This window comes from Plectrocnemia conspersa, unplaced genomic scaffold (assembly GCF_051122295.1).
Source record: "Plectrocnemia conspersa isolate PC_06_02 unplaced genomic scaffold, ASM5112229v1 ptg000003l, whole genome shotgun sequence".
Classification (NCBI taxonomy): Eukaryota; Metazoa; Arthropoda; class Insecta; order Trichoptera; family Polycentropodidae; genus Plectrocnemia; species Plectrocnemia conspersa.
Window position 1 is genome coordinate 7,218,547 of NW_028277167.1, and position 21,884 is coordinate 7,240,430.

General features: G+C 31.3%; 3 protein-coding genes across 4 annotated transcripts; 1 reads left to right on the forward strand and 2 right to left on the reverse strand.

Moving 5' to 3' along the window:
* Nucleotides 1–1,855: 1,855 nt before the first annotated feature.
* On the reverse strand, nt 1,856–11,842 carry LOC148236470 (tetraspanin-3-like). Of its 2 annotated transcripts, none has more exons than XM_088182952.1 (7): nt 11,605–11,842; nt 11,346–11,414; nt 9,980–10,129; nt 9,726–9,914; nt 9,416–9,592; nt 8,128–8,343; nt 1,856–2,339 (listed from the first exon to the last, which is right to left on the reverse strand). In XM_088182952.1, exons 3-7 carry the CDS (start codon nt 10,037–10,039, stop codon nt 2,205–2,207), a joined length of 777 nt encoding a protein of 258 aa, XP_088039078.1. In that variant the 5' UTR covers nt 10,040–10,129; nt 11,346–11,414; nt 11,605–11,842; the 3' UTR covers nt 1,856–2,204. The 2 variants fall into 2 exon arrangements, with proteins under 2 accessions (XP_088039078.1, XP_088039077.1); XM_088182951.1 differs by having other exon boundaries at nt 11,503–11,746.
* A 1,215-nt stretch (nt 11,843–13,057) lies between these two features.
* On the forward strand, nt 13,058–18,186 carry Grasp65 (Golgi reassembly-stacking protein 2). The gene is made up of 5 exons (XM_088182209.1): nt 13,058–13,188; nt 13,261–13,545; nt 16,191–16,478; nt 16,542–16,827; nt 17,082–18,186. Exons 1-5 carry the CDS (start codon nt 13,123–13,125, stop codon nt 17,549–17,551), a joined length of 1,395 nt encoding a protein of 464 aa, XP_088038335.1. The 5' UTR covers nt 13,058–13,122; the 3' UTR covers nt 17,552–18,186.
* A 1,622-nt stretch (nt 18,187–19,808) lies between these two features.
* NP15.6 (NADH dehydrogenase [ubiquinone] 1 beta subcomplex subunit NP15.6) lies at nt 19,809–20,850 on the reverse strand. The gene has a single exon (XM_088183657.1). The coding sequence runs from the start codon at nt 20,820–20,822 to the stop codon at nt 20,319–20,321; it is 504 nt and encodes a 167-aa protein (XP_088039783.1). The 5' UTR covers nt 20,823–20,850; the 3' UTR covers nt 19,809–20,318.
* Between the last annotated feature and the right edge of the window lie 1,034 nt (nt 20,851–21,884).

Sequence of the window (21,884 nt, forward strand, 5' to 3'; positions counted from 1 at the left end):
CTTCTCAGAAGGCAAAAATCCACGTCAAAAGCAATAAAATCGTGCCGTCGCAGTCGGACATGTTTACAAGTTACATTTTTAAAACTTGTAAACATATCGGTTAAGTTTGATGCTGATATAATTTAAGCTACGGCAGTTATCGTGTCAACATAAAACGTTCAATTAAAAAAATATTATTTTTATCACAGTTAAAAATATTTTTTTCAAATAACCGTCATTTTGAAACAAGATGGCGGAGAAAGCTGGGTAAGCAACTTATTTGAGAATTTTACGAGGTAAAACAACATGAATGGATATTATGTGTCTATGTTTATTATATTTTCTTACGGTTTTAAAATAAAGAAATGCGAAGTCATTTGTATAAACACAAATTTGGAGAATTTACTTATAAATCATCTTTATTTCACTAACTGATTATTATATTTTTAAGAAAACAGCAGTGTATATTAATACATCTTAAATTTTCCAACTGCTCAAATAATTATTTATATAAATTTCGATATATTTAAATGCACATAAATTACGTAATTATGACATTTTGCCCCCCCTCCTCCCAACATTGTGACACATATCCAATAAAATTCCCAAAATATAAGTCAAGAAATATTAACTCTAATGAAAATGACACTGAAAAATATATAATTCTACTATCAGAAAAAAGTGTATTGCTGAAAAATATTCACTAGTTATTTTTGTATAGTGTACAATTATAATATAATTATGGAGTTATTGCATAGTCAATTTACACTTAATATGTGCTCAGTAATAACTTCAATTTTAGCTCCTCGACTTGAATACACAAAAATCCACCGAACTCGAATGAAATGGAGCTACGCCGACTATAATCAATGACGAAGAAAGCAGCTGCTTCTCTCTTCGCGTCAATCCTGATTCAGCTACGACGTTCAAAATACAAAGTACAAGCCGTTCTTTGGAGACTCTCAAGATGAAAATATCCAAAAAACGCTACAGAGTTTTCATATGCGAAAAAGTATACCTTTTTAAATTTATATCAATTCTTTAAGCCAATTCTTCATATGAATTTATATAAAAAAAAATAGGACGTCCAGTAAAAAATTGGAGCACCAAAAAAGAATGGGCATCTGTGTAGTCTTTTTTTATTTTTTTGTCTAAAGAATATTACACATCTCAATCTCGCTTTAGCTATAACTGAAAGTAAACTTGCACCGCATAACTGGCGTAGTAAATTACGACATACGGTTCTTTGCGTAAATTTCAGTTTCGTTCATATACTGCATTGAATGCGGCCTTGCATGTTGAATTACACTAGAAAGGTAATTGAACATGGTATAATAAAATCAATATTCTAGCTATAAGAGAATACAATGATAGATATTATGAAAACAGGTTATTAATAAATATAACAACATCATAAATGTAATACTTATGTATGTGTATTGCATTTGTGATAGAAGTTTTATCGTCAGTTTTGTCGCAAGTCCTGGTCATAATCGTAGAATAAACAACCTCTTATCTCTTCTTTTTGCAGTTACTCTCATGACTCATGAGTACTACCTAACATTTTTAGTGAAATCATAAAAAAACAATTTAACTACTCTTAACCAATTATTTTGTTGTGGTGATTCTGCGGAACATTAAAAAAAATTAAACAACCAAGATAACTTTTTTTCATTTTTGTACAATCTTGTACGAATTATAATCAGACAGGAAAAGTCGTTAAATCATTCCGAAATAAAACAATACTCCAAACATACATACGTCCTTATTAATCAAGTGTAGGTGTTTTTAACGGATACGTTTTCTGGTCATTTTAAGTTGAAGTCATCGTATAAAGTTTGCTGATAAGTACATTATGTAGAAATAAAAATATCACTTTACTTATTCATTGGTTTTTATTTCTTTAAATTAATTACAAAATTATATGTATTTTTTCGCTTAAGTAAAAAAGTATTCCCAATTATTTTCTAAGACCTTAAAATAAATATATATTTTATCACACAATACAAAAACATTGCTTATAAACAAATTGCCTAATCGCATGTCGCAAGTTGTCAAATACAACAGTTAAAAGGCGTGTCTTATATTTTATTATAAAATTACGCTAATACCGAGTACAGTACTGTGTCAATTAAATTTAATTAACTAACGAGCGACCGCTCCTCAATTCGCTTAAATTCGGCTTATATCTTACAATAAATTATTCATAAATTAACTAAATTATACTAATATTTTTGAGGCCTTGACAACAACCCCCTTCTTGTTTCTTGCGAATTTTCTGTCGGTGGAAGTTGAATTTCTGCAGCTGCTTTCTTACTCATGAGTTTCGCCATATAAAAATAGCAGGCACTGCCCAATAGCTACAAAGTATCAACGATAAAGTTTTAAATAGAGAACAAACTAATAAATGGAAACATAAGGAAAAGTGTTATAACAATAAATTCTTATGACTCAAACACTAAGATTAATAAATGTATGTGTATATAATAAAACATGACTAATTTAAATGCATGACATCATGAAAAATTTCCTTATGTATTAATTTGTTATATAGTTCACAATATAATTAGAGCGCAATTTAAACTATAATAATAAATACTTCTTCATCATAGTTTCAATGCCCCTATGTTTTATTCTTTGTATTAAATATTTGTTAACTAATAATATTCTAATCGTTTAAAAATTTAGTAGTCAATAACAATAAGTGTTGATAAGAAACTAAACAAATAGTTATGTATATTAGAGCGTGTGAGAGAGGGGAGAGACAAATTCCTATAAACCGACCTCAAATACCGAATCCGAACTAAACTAAATACAATTTTACACACGCAGTTGCTAAATAAAATAAGACAACTCAATTTTGAATCGATATTTTCCAATATTGTTATTAGCTTAAGATTATTTTGTACAATAACAGTAGCTGTGGCTCAAGCTGAACGATCATTTAGTTGCTTATCAAGAATTAAAAATGTTTTGCGGACAACTATGAGTCAAAACCGATGTCACGACATAACGTTAACCGACAGAATGTGAACGCGACATATTGCTTTCCGACAAAATGTTAGACAACACAATGTTAACATTTATATTTATGTAATATACTCTGATTTATAATATATGTATTTCTAATATTATATAATTTAATATTGAGTCGCAATTGCTTTGCTGCGACGTAATTTATAAATTTCAAGAATCGAGTTATATGAGCGTTTGTTTATAGTGAAGCAATTAGAGTAAACAAGGATTGATGTTATATCATTCGTTTGAACGAAGCGACGAATCGATAATGTACTTGATATGATTATGAAATGCGTCACACGTTGAATTTATATAAATATAGGAAGGAAATAAAGAGACAGCACTTGAATTTGAATTCGGAGAGAGAGAGAGAGAGAGAGAGAGTGTGAAATCAGAGTCGAAAAGTCTACTCATTTAACAAATCGTTCGTCCAGTCGATTCCTCCTCCCGATCCTTAACATATATAAATGAATATATATATTCCATAATAATATAAAATAATATATTACCAAGGTTGATGTATTGTTTAACTTCGATTTGCAATTTTGTTAACTTGTTAATAATTCGTTAACTTATTTTTAAAAAATTAGTTGTTTAAAAAAGTGACTCACTGGCGAGTCTCTGGCATTTAAGTGGGTTAATATAAAAATATAAATTTGTTTCAAAAATCTTCACTCGTTTTGAAATTAAACAATACACCTACAACATAAATATATTATTTTATGGAATACGTGTATTTTAATATAATACAATATTAATTTATTATTTAATAAATAACATTCATTTATATACATATATAAATGTTAGCATTATGTCGCGTTAACGTTTAGTCGTTAACATTATGTCGGTTAACGTTTTGTTTGTTAGCGTTTAAAATTGCTTTATGTTTTATATTTATATTTGTTAAGATTATTACACATTTTTAATATTTGATGACTTATAATTATGATTATTATTAATAATATTGACATTTGTACAATAGTTCTACACATAAATATATTTATTTATTCAATGCTTTAATGCACACATCCTTTTAAATTAGTCCCTGTTAACTCATACCTATTAATATTTACTCAAGAAATTATAGTAAATGCCTTTTTTGTCATGAAGCCCGGGCTTACTCTCGGCGGCCCTGAATATAAGACATTGTTCAATAGATAATAATAAATTATGCAACCGCTCAATAGTCATAGTTTGTTATTATGGTTTAATAATTGAGTAGCTCTTACTTTGAGTAGCTCTTACGGTCTTAAGCCTATTTCAATAAAATTGCAAAAATCCTTAACTCTCATAAGTAATTATTTCAAAAAGTGGAAAATAAAAATAAATCAGGACAAAACGGAGGCTATAATTTTTACAACTCGAAGACAACCTTTGCCCCCGACTATTATAAGCGAGCAGGGAAAGTGTATAGAATGGAAGGCGAGCGTTAAGTACCTCGGAATTCACCTGGACACCAAGCTTAAATTTAATAAACATATAACCGAACTTAAATCTAAAGGGCTCGCAGCCATCGCGGCGTTAAAATCAATTTTTAATCGAAAAAGTGCGCTAACTACTAAAAATAAAATTCTATTATATAAGCAATTAATCAGACCGGCAATGACTTACGCCTGCCCAGTGTGGAGTAATACGTGTAATACTAACTTTTCTAAACTACAAGTTGTTCAAAATAAAGCTATAAAAATAATTTATAATACACCTTTTTATACTAACCTCAAAAAACTTCATAATAAATATTTAATTCCAACTATTAAAGAACATGTTCACCACCATACGAATAATTATTATAAAAATATACCGCGAGATCATACTAACCCGTTAATCTCAAGAATCGGTGATTACGACAAAAACAAACTCAAATTTAAATATAAACACAAAATGCCAAAGCACATCTTGCTCTGACGCATAAATTTTATCTAATAATTTAACAGCACCAGGTCTACGAGTTTTATATTAAAAATATATATTTATAATTTATAATTATTTTATTTTTTTATTTTATTTTATTTTCTTTTTTTTTTCTTTTTTTTTGTTAAGGGTGTTTATGTACTTTGACCTAAACTTCACGTATTTTATGTTTTTTATTATTATTCTTATTTTTGTAATTCCTCTTAATTTAGCTAATGAATCGTAAATTGTGATAATGGTAATTAACCAGCAACCAATGAAATGTAAATATATATGTTTATAAAAATGTATTATTTAATTATGTAATAAACAAAATTAAATGGTTTAATATTAATTTTGAGTGGTCATCGAAATATTTAATTATCGTATATACACTTAACATGCAACTAATACATCATTCTGTTCGCGTACTGATGTTATCACTGCTTTTCACCTGAATACTATGATACATATTCACGGTCGGTCAGCGTCACGCAAAATGCGTCAAAGGATTTGAATCATCCTTGGCCTCAAAAACTACGGGAGAGTAACGTCATCAGTGTACCGTAAATATTTATAAAATAAACAAAAATGTAGACAGCCAATAAAAACATCTACAAAATTCTATCTACCAAGTAGTTATTAATAAGCAAACCAGATTTTGGAAATATCAAAGGAGAACACTTATTATATTACATTAAGATTCATAGTAATACATTTTTCTGGCCAAATTCAAGTCAAAAGCAATAAAATCGTGGCATCACAGTCGCAGTGGAAACACTCCGTTATCTAGCGTTCATATTAAAGCTCTTACAATAAGTAAGAATCGAATAAGGCATGTATAAACTGAATTTTGACCAATAGGAAGGCGAAAAAGCAATTATCCCTTCTCAGAAGTCACGAATCCACGTCAAAAGTCATGAATCCACGTACAATCACCGTCGCAGTGGAAACGCACAGTTATATAGCGTTCATATTAGGACTTTTTACAACAATAGTACGACTTACAATAAGTGAGAATTGAATGAAGCATATCTAAACCAAATTATGACGAATAGGAGAGCGCAAAAAAAAAGAATTATATCTACTCAGAAGTAAAAAATCCACGTTAAAAGCAATAAAAATCGTGTCAGCGCGTTGCATGGTGAGGGAGTATGTTAACGCCCGTTTCGCGTAAAGTATGCGTTCGTGAACGTCGTCTTACGGCGTTCGGAAATATCAATGTTTGACAGTCAGTCGGCTCTGACCGTCCTTACAAAATGTGCCGAGCTCAATAAGCACTTGAACATGAGTACACGTGTTTTAGATTCAGACCTCTGAACTAACTAGTACATGTATTCCGATATGCATTTTTCTGGTCAAATTTTAATTACTTTTGACGTGAATTTTTGACTTCTGAGAAGTGATACTTGTTTTTGCGCCCTCCTATTGACCAAAATTCGGTTTGAATATATTTTAACCAATACTCTCGTATCAGATGTCAGTAATAATATTGGTAAATATAGGTATCATATTTTTAAAACATATTGTAATATCCAAATGCAGAAAAACTATGAGATGCAACGTCTATCTGTACTTTCCGTTTATTTCCTCCTGAGAGATGAGTTGGCTTACCGTTTATTTGACTTGACCTAATGAAAGTTCTAAAACTATAATTGGTTTTAGAACTTTCATTAGGTCAAGTTGGGTTTGGATAAGTTGAACCTGCCAGATAAATTATATTTTTACTGAAAAAATAAATATCTACCGGTGAAAATGTATTCCTATATAATTTCACTGAAATTCCATATAATAAAAAATATTTTCGCGATAGATTCGGGACTTTTTTTTAATTTTCTTTGATGAATAATCTGAGAATTTCAGGATTAAAATCAGAGAGAGACGTCATTTCAACTTTTTTTCAGGGAGGGGTGCAAAAGTTGGTCAGTTAATGGTCTTTTTATAATGCCCCGGGCGGCACTTTCTTGGGGCGGCATATTCGCGATGGGATCGTCTAGTGTGGTTCTTAACCCTGAATGCACTAAAACATATATAAATCCACGAATAATAAGAGCTTAATAATAACCAATTTATTATTTTAAGAAATGCTGATTTTATGACCCTGCAAAAAATGTATGGGGGGGGGGCAATTTTAAGGATCGTCCTGGGCGGCACATACTCTAGCTACGCTACTGTTACAATGTACGTTTAGTATCCTGATTATTATATTATCTATGTTTACATGTAAGAATAATAGTATACACAATAATAATAACTCATTATGTTTCAATTTTTCACTCCAAAAAAATGTCTATGGTGTATCTAAATCTAATATGGGGATATATAATTTTATATGTGACCCGTGGAGTTATGATGTATTTTCAAGATCATTTGGTTTTGCGCCCCTGCACTAAATACTCAGAAAATAGAGAGGAGTTCCATAATTTATGAAAATATATTTATAATTAAAAATACTGAAGCCTTGATAATATTTACGTTATTATGTTCTGCATACTGTAAATGATTACTGTTATTGTACATAATAATGAAGTATTGTGCATTATTTTTATGTATCCATATCCCTAATTGATAAATTAATCAGATTGCCTTCATAATTATAATGTTTTATTATAGATAACCCATTAACCAAACAACTATTTATTTATCCTCATTCATGTATATAATATCTTTATTGAATATGACTCAGTTTTGTTTGTAAAATATGATTTTTTGAACTAGTTTAATTAATAAGACAACTAATAATTAAAATAAACATTAATCATTCTATCAATATAAAAATGGCTTTATATGCTTCGAGTCACAATTCAATTACATATATTTAATTATACATTAACTGTTTTATCGCCGAGTTGCAATATATGTCAGAACTATACCAATTATATATGAATATAAACAATTACTAAATGCCTTCTGAGTGCTATTACACATACACTACTAATATCATTGAGATAAAACCACACTCTCTGTTTTCATGTAAACTTTAAAAGTGATAAATATGTTTAATACCAATTTGATCATATAAATGTCATTTACGCATTACAAAAAATGAGAAAATATAAATGACATGTTTTTTGAAAGATAAAATTAAAATTTTATGGTTTGTGGTATTGCGTTGATTTTAACTTTCACTTATATTTAATAATTGATATAATATTTTTATGACATTGTTATTAATGGATGATAACCACAAATTATATAGCACAAATATAGTTTAGTGAAACAATATAAACTGTTTTAAACCTGAATCAGAGCCAAGGCCAGACTTATAAATGCAAAATTCAACATATGGTCAAATGTTTTGTCGTAAATGCTGATCAAACATCCTTTTTGATACACTGCTGAACAATCACCAACATCGTCCATCTCAGAACCACTGAATGATCTCTTACAGCATGACCAAGGCACGGATTTGCTTGCACGATAGTCAGTCGGACCTCCGACGCCGCAGCACATCAGCTGAAAATATATATACATATTATAATAAATAAAGTATTTTTCACATATGATTGAATATTAATAATGCAAATAATAAAATAAAAGTTAACACAAAAAATAAAAATAATATACAATGAAGAGCCAAATAAAAAGCGTTAAAATGCGATAAAAATAAGTATTGTACTGCAACAGGATAAAATAACAAGATAAGAAAAAAGCAATAACAAAATACAGCGGATATTAGCATATAAATTTACTTATAAATCTAGTTATCTTATCTTTGTATAGTGTTACTATGGCTAACCCACAATGTTTCTATAGCCCGTGAGAACCCGATTGAAAGCCGATCAATACTATCTAATGGTTTGTTATCAAATTTATGTATGTGACTATCGGAAACCTATGTATATATTAATCCAATTTTGCAAATGGTAATTTGATAAAATAAAATAGGTGGACCCAAAACCGAGTTATGTATTTACTAGCAAATTTAAGAAATGCACTCCCAAATTAATAATACAAATGCAACTTGACACCTACTTTTTTATTATAAAGGAGTCGGTTAAGTAGACTATGTGATTTTTAAAACGTTTGTAAGATAACGGAGAACAAATCCAAGCAATTATTATATTATCTATATACTATAGAATTTATAATAAGCTTTAAATAGAACACTTAAATCGGTTACAAAATATGGCAATGAAACACATTGCTACCCATTTCATAATCAAAACATCGGAGAAAAACACTTGTTGAATGGTAATCGGCTGACCGATAATCGTGCACAAAACTTTTAAAATTCATACTATTCACAACAGGAAATAATTAGTAAAAACAAACATTAATATATAACCAGCACTGTAGTAAAAGGTATATGGTAACACCCTCTTTGCGCAATATCATATATTTTTTGTCTGGTGGTGAGATATTTTGATTTTACCAGAAGGTATACACTATTCATGCAAATACTCCATATAACTCCATATACCCTATACTACAGCACTATATATAATATATTTTTTAAGATAATCCATAGTTATGTATTTGTTTTATAAATAAAAGATTTAAAGCAAAAACTTGCAACAATACACACCTGACTTTGAACGTCTGTCCATAGTTTCAAATCTCTATTACTTTCATCTAGAATGGCTGCTTTAAAAGATTCCTCTATTCTGATTGTGGCTACGTCTTTTAATTTGTGCAGCAGACTCATTATTATGAAAAAACAAATTAAATTACCCACAACAAGAACTAACATTAACACGCCAAACTGAAATAAGAACATAAAATGATTATATTTATATAATTAAAAACATATTTTTATTGATAAAATAAGTCAATTTTAATTAATAGATAAATAGAATACATATAAACTGATTTTAAATGTAAAGAACAGTATTTACCAATATTACTTGGACTACACTCGATTTGCGTACCACTTTCCAACCGACCCATGCAAAAACAATTGATAAAAATCCACTGACAATGATAATCGAGAGAGCGATGATGCCTTTGTCTTCTATGAATTGTTTATATTTCAACACATGGTATAGAAGGTAGAAACTTAAACATATTGCCGCAAAAGCAATCAACTAAAAACACAAAGACTTATAAAGTGTACATATTATATGAGAATAAATATATGCATAATACTAACTGCCAATAAAATGTTGTATATCAAAAGCCATATTCTCCAATACTTCATATTAACTGCCATTTTAAACTGTCATGTATTCCCAATGGCTAATTTATGTCTTATCTCTTGTCTTTGGATTGTTTCAACAACTCTTTATCAATATTTATCATTCTAGAAGATAAAAAGTTAATCATTTTTACTTTTCGTTTTATTAAAATGAAACTGTGTTGCATGCTCAAATAATTAGGTATAAAGTATTAATAATTACATATTTTAAAATTAAGTTAGTTTTCTAGTTATAATTGAAAAAATAATTTAAAATATTGATTTTAATTAGTTATTTGTGGAAGAGTGGGATAATACATACAAAAATAATTTTGATTTTTGATGAATATAAAAAAAATACAATATAAAATTGCAAATAATAGAACGTTATTATATTGATAAAAATTGCTACGAAAATTTACAAATATATAAAAATAGTTAGTAACTTTCAAATAAAACAGGCAATAATATTATTAAGATTTGATCAGTAATAATAATTAAGTCTGTTTATAGTTATAAATGATCAGTAACTTTTTGACGAACAGTCAGTATACTCAGTCAGTGTATCAAAACTAATTATTTTTTTCATTACATACATATATATGTACATACAAAGATTATATGTGACTTTTATATAAATATATTTTATATTCTGTTTAATTAAATTACTGACAAAAATAAAAATAAATAACTTTTTTTAAATTCATGTGACATTTTTTAAAAAAAATATTTAGATTTTTTATCTTATAAAAGTAAATTTAAATAAAATATATGGTAAAGGTCAAATTTTGTCTGATTTTGACAAAAATATGATCACACAGTAGATTTGTATTATTAAACGAATTAAACATTTGTTCGGAATACATATTTTCCTTCCAATTCTATTTATAATACGAAAATTGAATCACTCTAATTTTTAAAATAAAGATAAATGAAAATGCTACAAAATTATAATACTTCTTTTATTATTTCTATTCTTAATATAGTAACCATTAAGCGCCATCTATTGATAAACGTCATATTGTTTTATGTAAAATTACGATTAACAGTAAATTAATAAATTAAAAAATATAATACAGTAATGATGGATATATTATAATTTTATTATGTATAGCTTATCTATATACAAAAAATATTACCCATAAAAACAAAAAAAATATCACTTTAAAAATATGATAAAATATGCACATATTTAAACGTGGCTGCACTTTGTGTCGTTAGAACGACTGGTAAACACACGAACTGATTTATTTTAATGTTTTTATTATTATCACACTTTTAATAGCAATTCCCTATGACTAGTCACCTATTTTTTCGAAAAATTTGGCTACGGTGAACAAACCTGCTGATGTTGCGTTATGCAGGCGCTATTTTGGGAAAAGCGGCGTCTGCTTCTGCTACTCGGAGAACACTGAAAATTTTAATGTAAACATGCCAATAAGATAAAATTAAACTCCTCATAGTATAGCATAACAAACCAACGCTCTTAGAATACTTACGTGATAAATAATATCACAGTAGGAATCGCATTATCGATAAGACTTATTTACAAAATAAATGAATAGCTGTAATCAATTATAAAATACAACAAAGAAACTCACTGCATTGTTTGAATTGATTTGCGACAGGGCTGTGAAAATTATACGTTGGAATTCTCAATATTTATTCGTAATAAATTATAATTTCACGGATTTCACAAGCCAGTGTTGAGTTGCGGTTTATCAGCTTCAAACTGTTCAGTATAATGTCAAATGATACGCAATAGCTATGTGAATATAAAATGTATCGAGAGTAGATTCGCAGGCGTGGAGTTGACGATTTAAGAAATTCTTGATCAGTGAATCTCAGTGTACAAATACTAAATAATCATTAATTAATAAATTTGCCACATGTTTTTCTAATAAAATCGAATAATAATTATGAACATGTATAGTCATCATTCAAATAAGCAGTGACAGATTTGTTGCAATTTCGTGAATGCCAGTTTCTTTATGAAATCAGCCTTCAAAAGACAGTTTCGTCAGTCAGTCATAAAAATAAACCAGGTTATGCGGTTTATATTTCAAGAAGCATTTTTTTTAAATAACTATTTTAGACCATTTTGACATGTAAAACAGATTCGGGGATTTCGGGAAAATTCGGGGAATGTTTTATCCTTTTTGGAGTGTTCAAGTCATGTTAAGTCAAAAAAGACCACAAACTAAATTCTTGCTGGAAAGCAATTCGACACGAATGTATTGCAATTAATGAAACCAATCAAGCATCGACATTTTCAAATGAAATAATTTCTTTAGCACATGAAATTGTCAGGGAAGGTTTTGATACATTAACCCAAAATGATGTCGACGAATAACTTGGGGATAATGTCTTCAATGACGATGATATTATTGGTATAACTCTTGATATCGTGAAAGAACCATAAAATGAAATAAATCGGAAGAAGAGAAAACTCCAGTCACCCTTACTGCAATTGTAATTCGAGAAGGTTTTCAACTTGAAGTAAATTGACAAACAATTTTCTTGAAAAATATGATAATTCTGAACGAACCTTCAAGTTTCAACGCAAGTTTCAGAATTGTATATTTGGATACCACAAAGGGTACAAAAAAATAGGAGAGCAAAAAAAGAATTATTAACTTTGAATTAGTTTTATGCGGTTTTAGAAAATTATGGAACGTATCTTTTATTTTTATACATGTGTCAGGTCTTTTATATGCGATTTTTTAATGCATTTTTCTGTGTAATGTATATAATAAGAGAACCAAGTGTACTTCTGTAAATATAACAAACAACTTATCATAAATACTTTTAGCTGCCAACATACAGACATATATCAACTAATAATTAATTAACTGTATAGGCACGGATTAAGCCTACCAAATTAATTTCTGGTCCGTTCGGTATTACCCCCGACTACGTTAAAAATAATTTAAGTAGATTATGTAAATGCATTGTAAACAACGAACAGATAGAGTACATTGATTTATTACAACTTGAAACGTATTGTTTTTTTAATATTTTTTTGTGCAATTGAATGACGTTGACCGGCACGTCAGTGTTGCCAGTTCGCACCAGGTGAACTGTCAAGTGTCGGCGGCGATCGGAGGCGCCACGTAGCCATGGGTGGCTCACAGAGCTCGATCGCCGGGGGCTCCGAAGGTTCGGAGGGCTACCACGTACTCAAGGTGCGTCCCCTTGCTCCCGGCTGGTCTCCGCCCTTCGCCCGTTCCGTGTCCTCATTTATTTTCATGTTTCAGGTGCAAGACGGCTCACCGGGTGAAAAGGCCGGTCTGGAAGCCTTTTTCGACTTCATAGTAGCTATAGAGAATACTAGGCTCAACCAAGACAACGACACCCTCAAGGAATACCTGAAGAACGGTATCGACAAGGATGTCAAGATGAAGGTGTACAGCAGTAAAACGCAAACCTTCAGAGATGTCACCATCGTGCCTAGCACCTCGTGGGGCGGACAGGGACATTTGGGAGTCAGCATACGGTTCTGTTCGTTCGAAGGGGCCAACGAGAATGTTTGGCACATATTGGTAAACATAACTGTATTCCTAAAACGTAAACTGAGTACAGGCCCTGCTGTTTTTAGGAAATCAAAATCAGTAAATTATTGACATCTATGTAGCTTGATTTATTTTAATTATCCATCGCAATAACCATCTGCAAGAATAGGAAAATCTAGGAAACCATAATCTGTAATGATAGTTATAAATTAATCACTAATACTAATCTCGAAGCTATGATAAAAATTTAAAAACACTAGTATCTATATCGAATTCGAATACAGGTCTTTCAAGTATTTGTCATTGACTTAAAAAAACCGGAATAGTATCACGGGCGCGAGGTTGGCCAGGTGCTTTAAACTTACTTTTATAAAATAATAAATTGCCGATATTGATTGATGCAAACATATTTTCTTAAAAAAATCTCAAATTGAATGCCAAAATAAACGATAAAGCCACTCGCATCTCTTTTTCTAAATTTTCCAGGCTCTGGCGTTTCTTTCTTTTAATATTAACCATCGTTGAATAACATGCTTCGCGTAGATGTGACGTGGAAAATAATAATATTTTTAGTACTTCTTTTGCTAGACCCAAGTATTCATCTTTACCAGAGATCCAGAATCTGAAGAAAGTGACGTCAGTTTTTCTTCTTCACTCTGAGTAAAATTGGGGAAGTCAGAAAAAAAATCCAAATCAAATTGTTCAATGTTTTCGATTATTAAAGAAACGATTGCTTCATTTGTATCATGCACTAAATGGAACATTTCTGAGTTTCTTTCTTTTACATGTTTCTTCCGTAGTAATTTTTTTTTTCATTGCACATAATTTGTCAGTCTATATAAAAATATTTTCATTGTTTTTTGCATACCTATATTGACAGTATTAAAGTAAGCAAAAATATCAGCCAAATGCTCCAAATATTTCACCAACTATCATTTTTCAGATTTTTTCCATGTTTTTCTGTTTCGAAAAAAATACAGTAATTCATTTATTAATTGCAACACACAATTTAAAACCTTTCCGCTTGACAACTACCTCGCTTCTGTATGAAGAAGTAAACATTCAAAGTCTGCATCCATAGATGAACAAAGTTGTCGGAAATTTTAGCTTTTTATAGGTCTCATTTTAATAAAATTAACCATTAAAACTACTTCGTTTAGTTTATTAGGCATTGATTCATGACCAGTACTTCTCGGTGCAAGAAACAGTAATGAAATATTATATTTGCATTGATTGTTTTTTGCTAAAGGCACAAATCCTTAGACTGTTCCTATCATAGATGCTGCTCTGTCAATACAAATACCGACACATTGACTCCATGATAATTTTAAATTATTCAAATACGATGTTATTGTATCAAATAAGTACGCCACAAAAATTATCTGCAGCATAAAAATCTTGTTAATAAATAAATCGTACAAAGCCTAAGAGCTGTACCATACCACTCATTTCTGTTGATTCATCTACTTGTAATGCAAAGGGCGTGTTAACTACAACTGTCCTTTAAATGTTGTAGGACATGTCATTAATTACTATTCTGTGAATCGTGTCATCATGGAATCTTCAAACATAATTGTCACTTTTTCCACCAGGCAAGTAAAATGAGAGATTCTGCTGTCGTGTGCGGCTTAATTTTATTGTTTTTAATTCAGCGATTTTATACGACACATTAATTAAGTACAATTTATTTATATTACATTTTATACATGCATTTAGGACTATTTTAAATAATATACTCTACATGCATAACATAAACGAAAAAATATTTCAGTACTAATATAAATAAAATATCATATGAAGACTAAGTTGAGGAAAAGCACTCTAAAAATTCATTGTGAGTATAGATCAGTGGTTCTCACTTAAAATTTGGCTGTGGCCGCATTATAGACATCAACGGTCCAACGTTTTATCATATGAAAACACGCGAATTCAGTTAACAGGGCACCATTTCTGAGGAGCGATAGCACTACACCCAAGTGTGGCGACCGATGGGCCCTTTACTGCCGATCTGCGCGTGAGTCCCGACGCAGGCGCGAGAGCCCGCGGATTGCAACAATATGTTTATATACATATGATAAAAAGTTTAATGGAAAATCGATTAAAAGCACAATGAAATGAAAAATATATGAAAGTTAATTTTACACGAAAAAAAATTAATTTTGTCGCATCTAAATTCTGCTTCAAAGAACACAATTGAATGAATGTGTAGTATAATATATAGCCTATACTATATTTGCGTTAACACAGTCAGTTCGAGAACTATCCATTTTATTATAATTCATAATTGAGAAAGAAATGGCAATTTTGAGTTTTTATTCAAAGCACAGAATATGGATATACGTTCGATATATTACTTATCATTACTCCCGTTTATATTTTGAATAAATTTATAGAAATTAAAATTATTACTATATTTTTTATATTTATTAATCAAATTGGATCGCAGTAGGTCTAATAAGAAAAAAATGGTTCAATTAAGAGCACATCAATATAACTTAAGTTCCCATAGAGATGTTTATGTAATTAAAAGAACATGCTAGTCGGTTGCAATCTGTTTCGATTTATCTTTACGAAATCAAAGTTAAATGTGTTTAGCAAGGGCAATAAATATTAATTCTTATGAAAAAGTATGTGATCAGTAATGAAGTCATTAAATTATTAATGTATCTCTTTAGGAAGTCCATCCTTCGTCTCCCGCCGAAAAAGCTGGATTGCGCTCGTTCAGTGATTATATCATGGGTTCAGATTCAGTTTTACACGACAGTGAAGATTTTTTCACGCTGATCGAGGCTCACGAGGGTCGCCAACTGAAGCTTTACGTTTACAATGTGGACGATGACACGTGTCGCGAAGTAGTCATTACACCAAATAATACGTGGGGCGGAGAAGGAAGCTTAGGCTGCGGAATCGGTTATGGTTATTTACATAGAATACCAATAAGACACGTCATTCCGCCGCCAACGGTGAGTGAAAAGATTATTTTTTACTAAATATTGAATCCTAATTAAATTTTGAATACATTTCAGGCTACACCTGGAGCCCCTGCAGCTTCTCAAATCGCTCCTTCTGCACCACCGCAGGCGCCGGCGCCGCAACCGATGTTTTACAATCCGGCAAACGTCACTTCTAGCTATGGACTTAATCAACAACCTGGTGCGCCTCCAATGGCCAGTAATTATACTCCACCGCCTTTCCTATCAGGAGTGCCGATGGTACCGCAATATAGGGATTCTCAGTCTACGCCTGAATCTCAATACAGTGGCGCGAGCGTAATTCAATCGTTTGTCGGTGCTGCTACATCTTTATCTAATAGTAAGATATTTTATTATTAAAAGAACTATAATAAAAATATTTTATAGTTGCAATATATAAAACATTAATGATATTCAAACGGTATCCTGACCCATTATGTTATGTTTCAAATTAATAAAAATGCACTTAAATTATGTCTAGAATTGGGTATTTTTATAAATAGTAAGAAAATAGTCATTGGAAAGATACATACACATATTCTTGCAGTGAAGTAAGAATTGTCAGATTCAATATTAATATTTATGAAATTTTAGGTATAGCCGAATCTACGTTATCCAATATCGGCAGCATACCTCCTCCGAATTCGATCTATACATCGAACATGCAAGTGCCGACTCCGTTGCCAAATTTGCCTGGTCTGCCGATGAATCAGCCTCAGCCGTACATACCCATGATGCCCAGTTACACGCAGCCTCCGACGAATTTTACATCTCAACCTTCGACCCGGCCGAACATGCCTCCCGTAATGCTTCAGCAGACGGACGTCTTTCAATCTACGATGCCCCAGCCCAGTTACAGCTCTTCGATGGTGACCCAGGCGAACGCGTCGCCGATTAACTCGGCTGCGGCTCCTCTCCAGCCGCAATTCGATACAGCGCCGCTGCTGACTTCTCTTTCGTTGCCGGGCATGCCGCCGATCACGGTGAGCGCCTCGCTGCCGATATCTACCTTCGAAGGGCTCTCTTCCAATTTGACGACCAGCCAGCCACAGACGACTTCTTGAAACGTTTAATTTGCACAAATAGTATACATAAATTTAGTTGACGGTCTCTAGATTAAGTACGGTGAATTGTTGCCTTTGCCTGATGAAAAAAAAGGAAAATATATAAATGATTTTATCGTCGAATATATTTATTAAATGATTATCGTCGATTCCCATATTGTTTTGTTGTCTATTGATTTTAATAATGATTGGATTTTTTTTCTTCTGCACAAGTGTTGTTATTTCTCATAATCGAAAATAGACAATTTTATCTTATAAGTTTAGATGTTTTTTATGATACATATTTAGTAATGAAAAATGGGTTATAATTAATATATCAAAGATAAAACCAGTTGATTTATATTTAATGATTTACGATAAAAGAGCCAAATATTGTTCGGCTTTAAATAAAATTTTGTTATGACTGAAAATATTATTTAGTACTGAGTTACAGTGCATTATTTTTGTTGAGCATTTATTCAAAGTAAAATATTAATTTAATACGAAGACTTCGAAGTGCATATAAATATTTTAAATATGTTTACATTAAGCCATAAATATTGAAATGAGTTTTTATATCTTTTTGTTGTACAAATGAAAAAAGATTGTAAATTTAAATAAAATTTATAATATCCACTAATAAATATTGTACTATATACGTTTGCAGTTTTTTTTAACCCTTCGGTTAAGTCTTCAATGTTGCAGAATGTGTCAGAAAAGAAGGGAACGATTTAGCACACAGGTTTTTTTCGAAAAAGTGCAATATATTAAGGATTATTTAAATCAATAAAAGAACTTTATATGTACTACTGGAAAAAATATAGACATGTAATTTCAAGCATTTAACGGCTTTTAAGATCAGGAAATAGTTCAAGACGATTCAATTATCAGGACTGTGGAGTTGTTCAAAATTTTACCGACTCGAACTTAATCTTATGGTCTGCCCGATTTTAATAAAATTATTTTTACTAGCATGTAATTAATAACAAAAATAATGTCAAAGATTTTTAAATTATAAAAAAAAAAAATTAAAAAAAATCATAAAGTAAAAATGGGCTATGGCTATCTAATTTACATTTGTTGACTTATTAAAATGGTATATGTGTGGGGGTTCTTATTCTTGAAACTTGCGCAGTAATTACCGTAACCAATGATGATAATAAGAATGAATTATACAATAGAATGAAAAGGATGGGACCTCACAAAAGCCCTCGTTACGTCTAAAATATGGTTTCCCGTAAATAATACGCAATTATTCTCTGATGCATTGAAAGAATATTTCTTTGTTGCAAAACAGTCACAGAAGACAAAAAGCACCGTAAAGCCACAATATTTCCATTGCACAATTCGATCTTGGAAAGATGTCCATTAAGCAAATGTCACTTTCTAAAAGCTTATGCATAATTCGTTTGTTGAAGAAACGAGTGCAACAATTGGTTGTGATTCTTCAACTAGCTTTGCAACTTTTAATACTTAAGTCTGGTCACCAATGAGGTGAAGCAGACATGCATACACGCCCCAAGAGGTCAGAGAGGGACTCCCGGAGACTATCATCACAGCAGATAGGAACTTACCTCCACTACTATCACATGACCTCTAAGGATCATCCACTGACATCGTCCCTCCGCCAGCTTCTCTACCACCGCTTATAATATTAACTAATAAATTATTACCAGTTTCCAACGGCATCTTTCTGGCTGCGAAGTCACACCCCTTGGGTTAGAAAACATTAAATATGTACAAAAAATGAATTTAATAAAATAACAAATTTAATAATTATACTCGCAAGGGAAAAAACTTGTTTCATTGTATTTATTTTGCCAAAATTCAATCGTTTCCATCCGTGATCTTAAAAAAATAATTGTTTATAGAAGCTCCTAAATCAGATTTGATCATTTTAAGTGAGTAAAATAAACGCTCTTTAGTGCACACTCAACGTGTTAAGGAAAATTACAAATAGGAGTCGAAGTCGGTCAATTTTTACGACTCCGACTTCTCCTAAAGTACCATGACTCTGCGGCTCTGATTGCACAGCCCTGGAACTTTGACATTATTTTACTAATTTCATAGCCTGACTTGATGATTTTGGAATCTTAATACTTGAGTTTAACACATTGCGAATTACCTCAAAAATTTAATGTGTTTTTTAGCATTGTTTTATTTAAAATATATATGCCGTTCTTGCTTTATATCTTTTGTGCATCATTTGTATATAAATCCTATTGAATCCCAACTCAATTGAAGTTTCATGTGTCGGAAAAAAGTATAAAATTTCAAATCAAATGTCAACTACAATTTATTGAAATATATATGAATACATACATATCATGGCATCATAGAAATAGACCAGGTACCAGAATCGAATAGAGAAGCTAAAACAGGAACACAGTAACAAATAAAATAAAACTCGCGTAGAAGCAGAATCTTGTAAGGAATACGAAGAAATTCACAATTGTATATGCAATATGAAACTGTCTATATATTATTTTCTATAGAAGTGATTTACAATAAATCCAATTAAAAATATACATAAATATAATTATTTCTTCAGTTACATTATGTGTAAATATATAACTGTCTTAATAACTTAATTTGTGGGGAAGTATAATACTTAGAAGCGACGAATCTCCAAATCCTTCTGGGAACACTGATAGGAGCAAAGAGTTTGTTAAGGAATTCCTCGCATAAATCATAAAGCAAAAATTGAAATAAATTGATTTATTATACAAGTTAACAATGCGTTCACATGGTGTTATTTTAAAACTAATAAGCGTCTACCGGAACGAGTTTAGATTATGATTTCGACTTCAGTGAGCTCATCATCGTCGGGCAAGTCGACAGTGGAAGGGTCGACGTAATTGGGGGAAATGGGTAAAAGGCCTGCGCCTTCGCGCTCTCGCAGCAAGATGAAAGCTTCTCTGGAGGACCAGTCTTTGAGCAAGCAGTCCGGCCTGTAAATGAGGTAGTAGCCGCCGCAGACGAACACTATAGTGACGACAAAGAAGGTGACCGAGTTGCGAGCGTTCTCATCCTCGACCCTGTCGTTGGCGTCGAAGCCGTAGCTCATCCAGTTCTTGTCGGTGACTATAGATTCTTCTTTAGTCCGGGCGGTGACGGCCGGTTCCGCGGAAGGAGTCACGACCGCCGTGTCGCTTTTTTTGCCAGAAGTGGCGATCGCTCTCAAACCGCGGCCCGCGATCCACGAGCGAGCTGCAGACCTGCACACTGACGACAACATCGCGCTTACGTAAGGAGACTGACAGTCGGCGCTACCAACGCACCAATGTGACATCCCTTATGTTTAATTCATAGCCGGTCTTAAGCCCTAAATAATCGACTCGGATACTCGGAATTAGTGATGATTTTATTATTATAATTTCAATAAATCATATCATTACAGATTAGCTTTTGACAATATAGCAATGAGCAAATAATTAAAACTGAACTAAGTCGAACATATTAAGTGATAAAAATTATGAAGCCAATCAATTAGTAGCAAAATTCACGGTAAAGAAATTTATTCAGTAAATTCCACTCCTGACATTTTACGTACTCGTACTGATCATTTGACTTTAATTATAAAATATGTAGCACATGAATATGGTTTACCAAATGATAGATTTTAAACTTTCTTTGAGCTAAAATATCACTCAAGGGAAAATATGGCTCACTACTAAGCTTGACATTGACTTCAGCAAATGCCTTTGTTAGCAAATGTTAGCTTCATTTGTCGATAATCATTGACAAAATCAAATATGAAAATTTAATTCCATGCATTGGTCACTATAAATTTGATGTGCCGTTTAGCTGTTGATTGTTGCCTTTATGCAGGTAACTGTTTTGCCATTGTTATTAAAATTTTAATTTCCTTTTCATCCCCCACAAAAAGATAGGCAGTTCTGAAATCGCATCGAGAACTATAGTCGAAAGTGTCTAAATATTTGTTAACCACTAAGTGGGAGATACATTCAAAAGCCACAAAAACGATTTTGTAAAATTATAATGCTATCACTGATGCCCGCAGTCATTTTCACTTTGATGATAATATAATGGACGATATTAGGCTAAAAGTTAGCAATCCTTTGCAGAAAATAGAAGAATTTTAATTTGTGTTAATACTGCATTTTTGTCATTCATAAATTAGATCTGCTATTGAGTACTTGTTCAAATTAATTTTATTATTATCTTTAAAAACATAGAGTATATTTTAAAAGGCTTGAAAAACAAGCAAAAACCACCTTTTAAAATGTTGATTACAGAACTGGCAAAAGGATAATAATAATAATAATAAGGAAATAGCAATGAAATGGTCCTGATGCACTTATCTTTAGATGAATTCTGTTCAAGCGATAAG

What these genes read in the sequence shown, in the direction of transcription:
- Grasp65 (XM_088182209.1), top strand. Translation starts at nt 13,123, where the DNA reads ATGGGTGGCTCACAGAGCTCGATCGCCGGGGGCTCCGAAGGTTCGGAG. An exon ending in ACGTCATTCCGCCGCCAACG is followed by an intron (nt 16,479 to 16,541) that starts GTGAGTGAAAAG and finishes AATACATTTCAG; the next exon opens with GCTACACCTGGAGCCCCTGC. An exon ending in TGCTACATCTTTATCTAATA is followed by an intron (nt 16,828 to 17,081) that starts GTAAGATATTTT and finishes ATGAAATTTTAG; the next exon opens with GTATAGCCGAATCTACGTTA.
- LOC148236470 (XM_088182952.1), bottom strand. Translation starts at nt 10,039, where the DNA reads ATGGCAGTTAATATGAAGTATTGGAGAATATGGCTTTTGATATACAAC. An exon ending in TATACAACATTTTATTGGCA is followed by an intron (nt 9,915 to 9,979) that starts GTTAGTATTATG and finishes TTGTGTTTTTAG; the next exon opens with TTGATTGCTTTTGCGGCAAT. An exon ending in TGGCCTTGGCTCTGATTCAG is followed by an intron (nt 2,340 to 8,127) that starts GTTTAAAACAGT and finishes GATACTTTGTAG; the next exon opens with CTATTGGGCAGTGCCTGCTA.
- NP15.6 (XM_088183657.1), bottom strand. Translation starts at nt 20,822, where the DNA reads ATGTCACATTGGTGCGTTGGTAGCGCCGACTGTCAGTCTCCTTACGTA.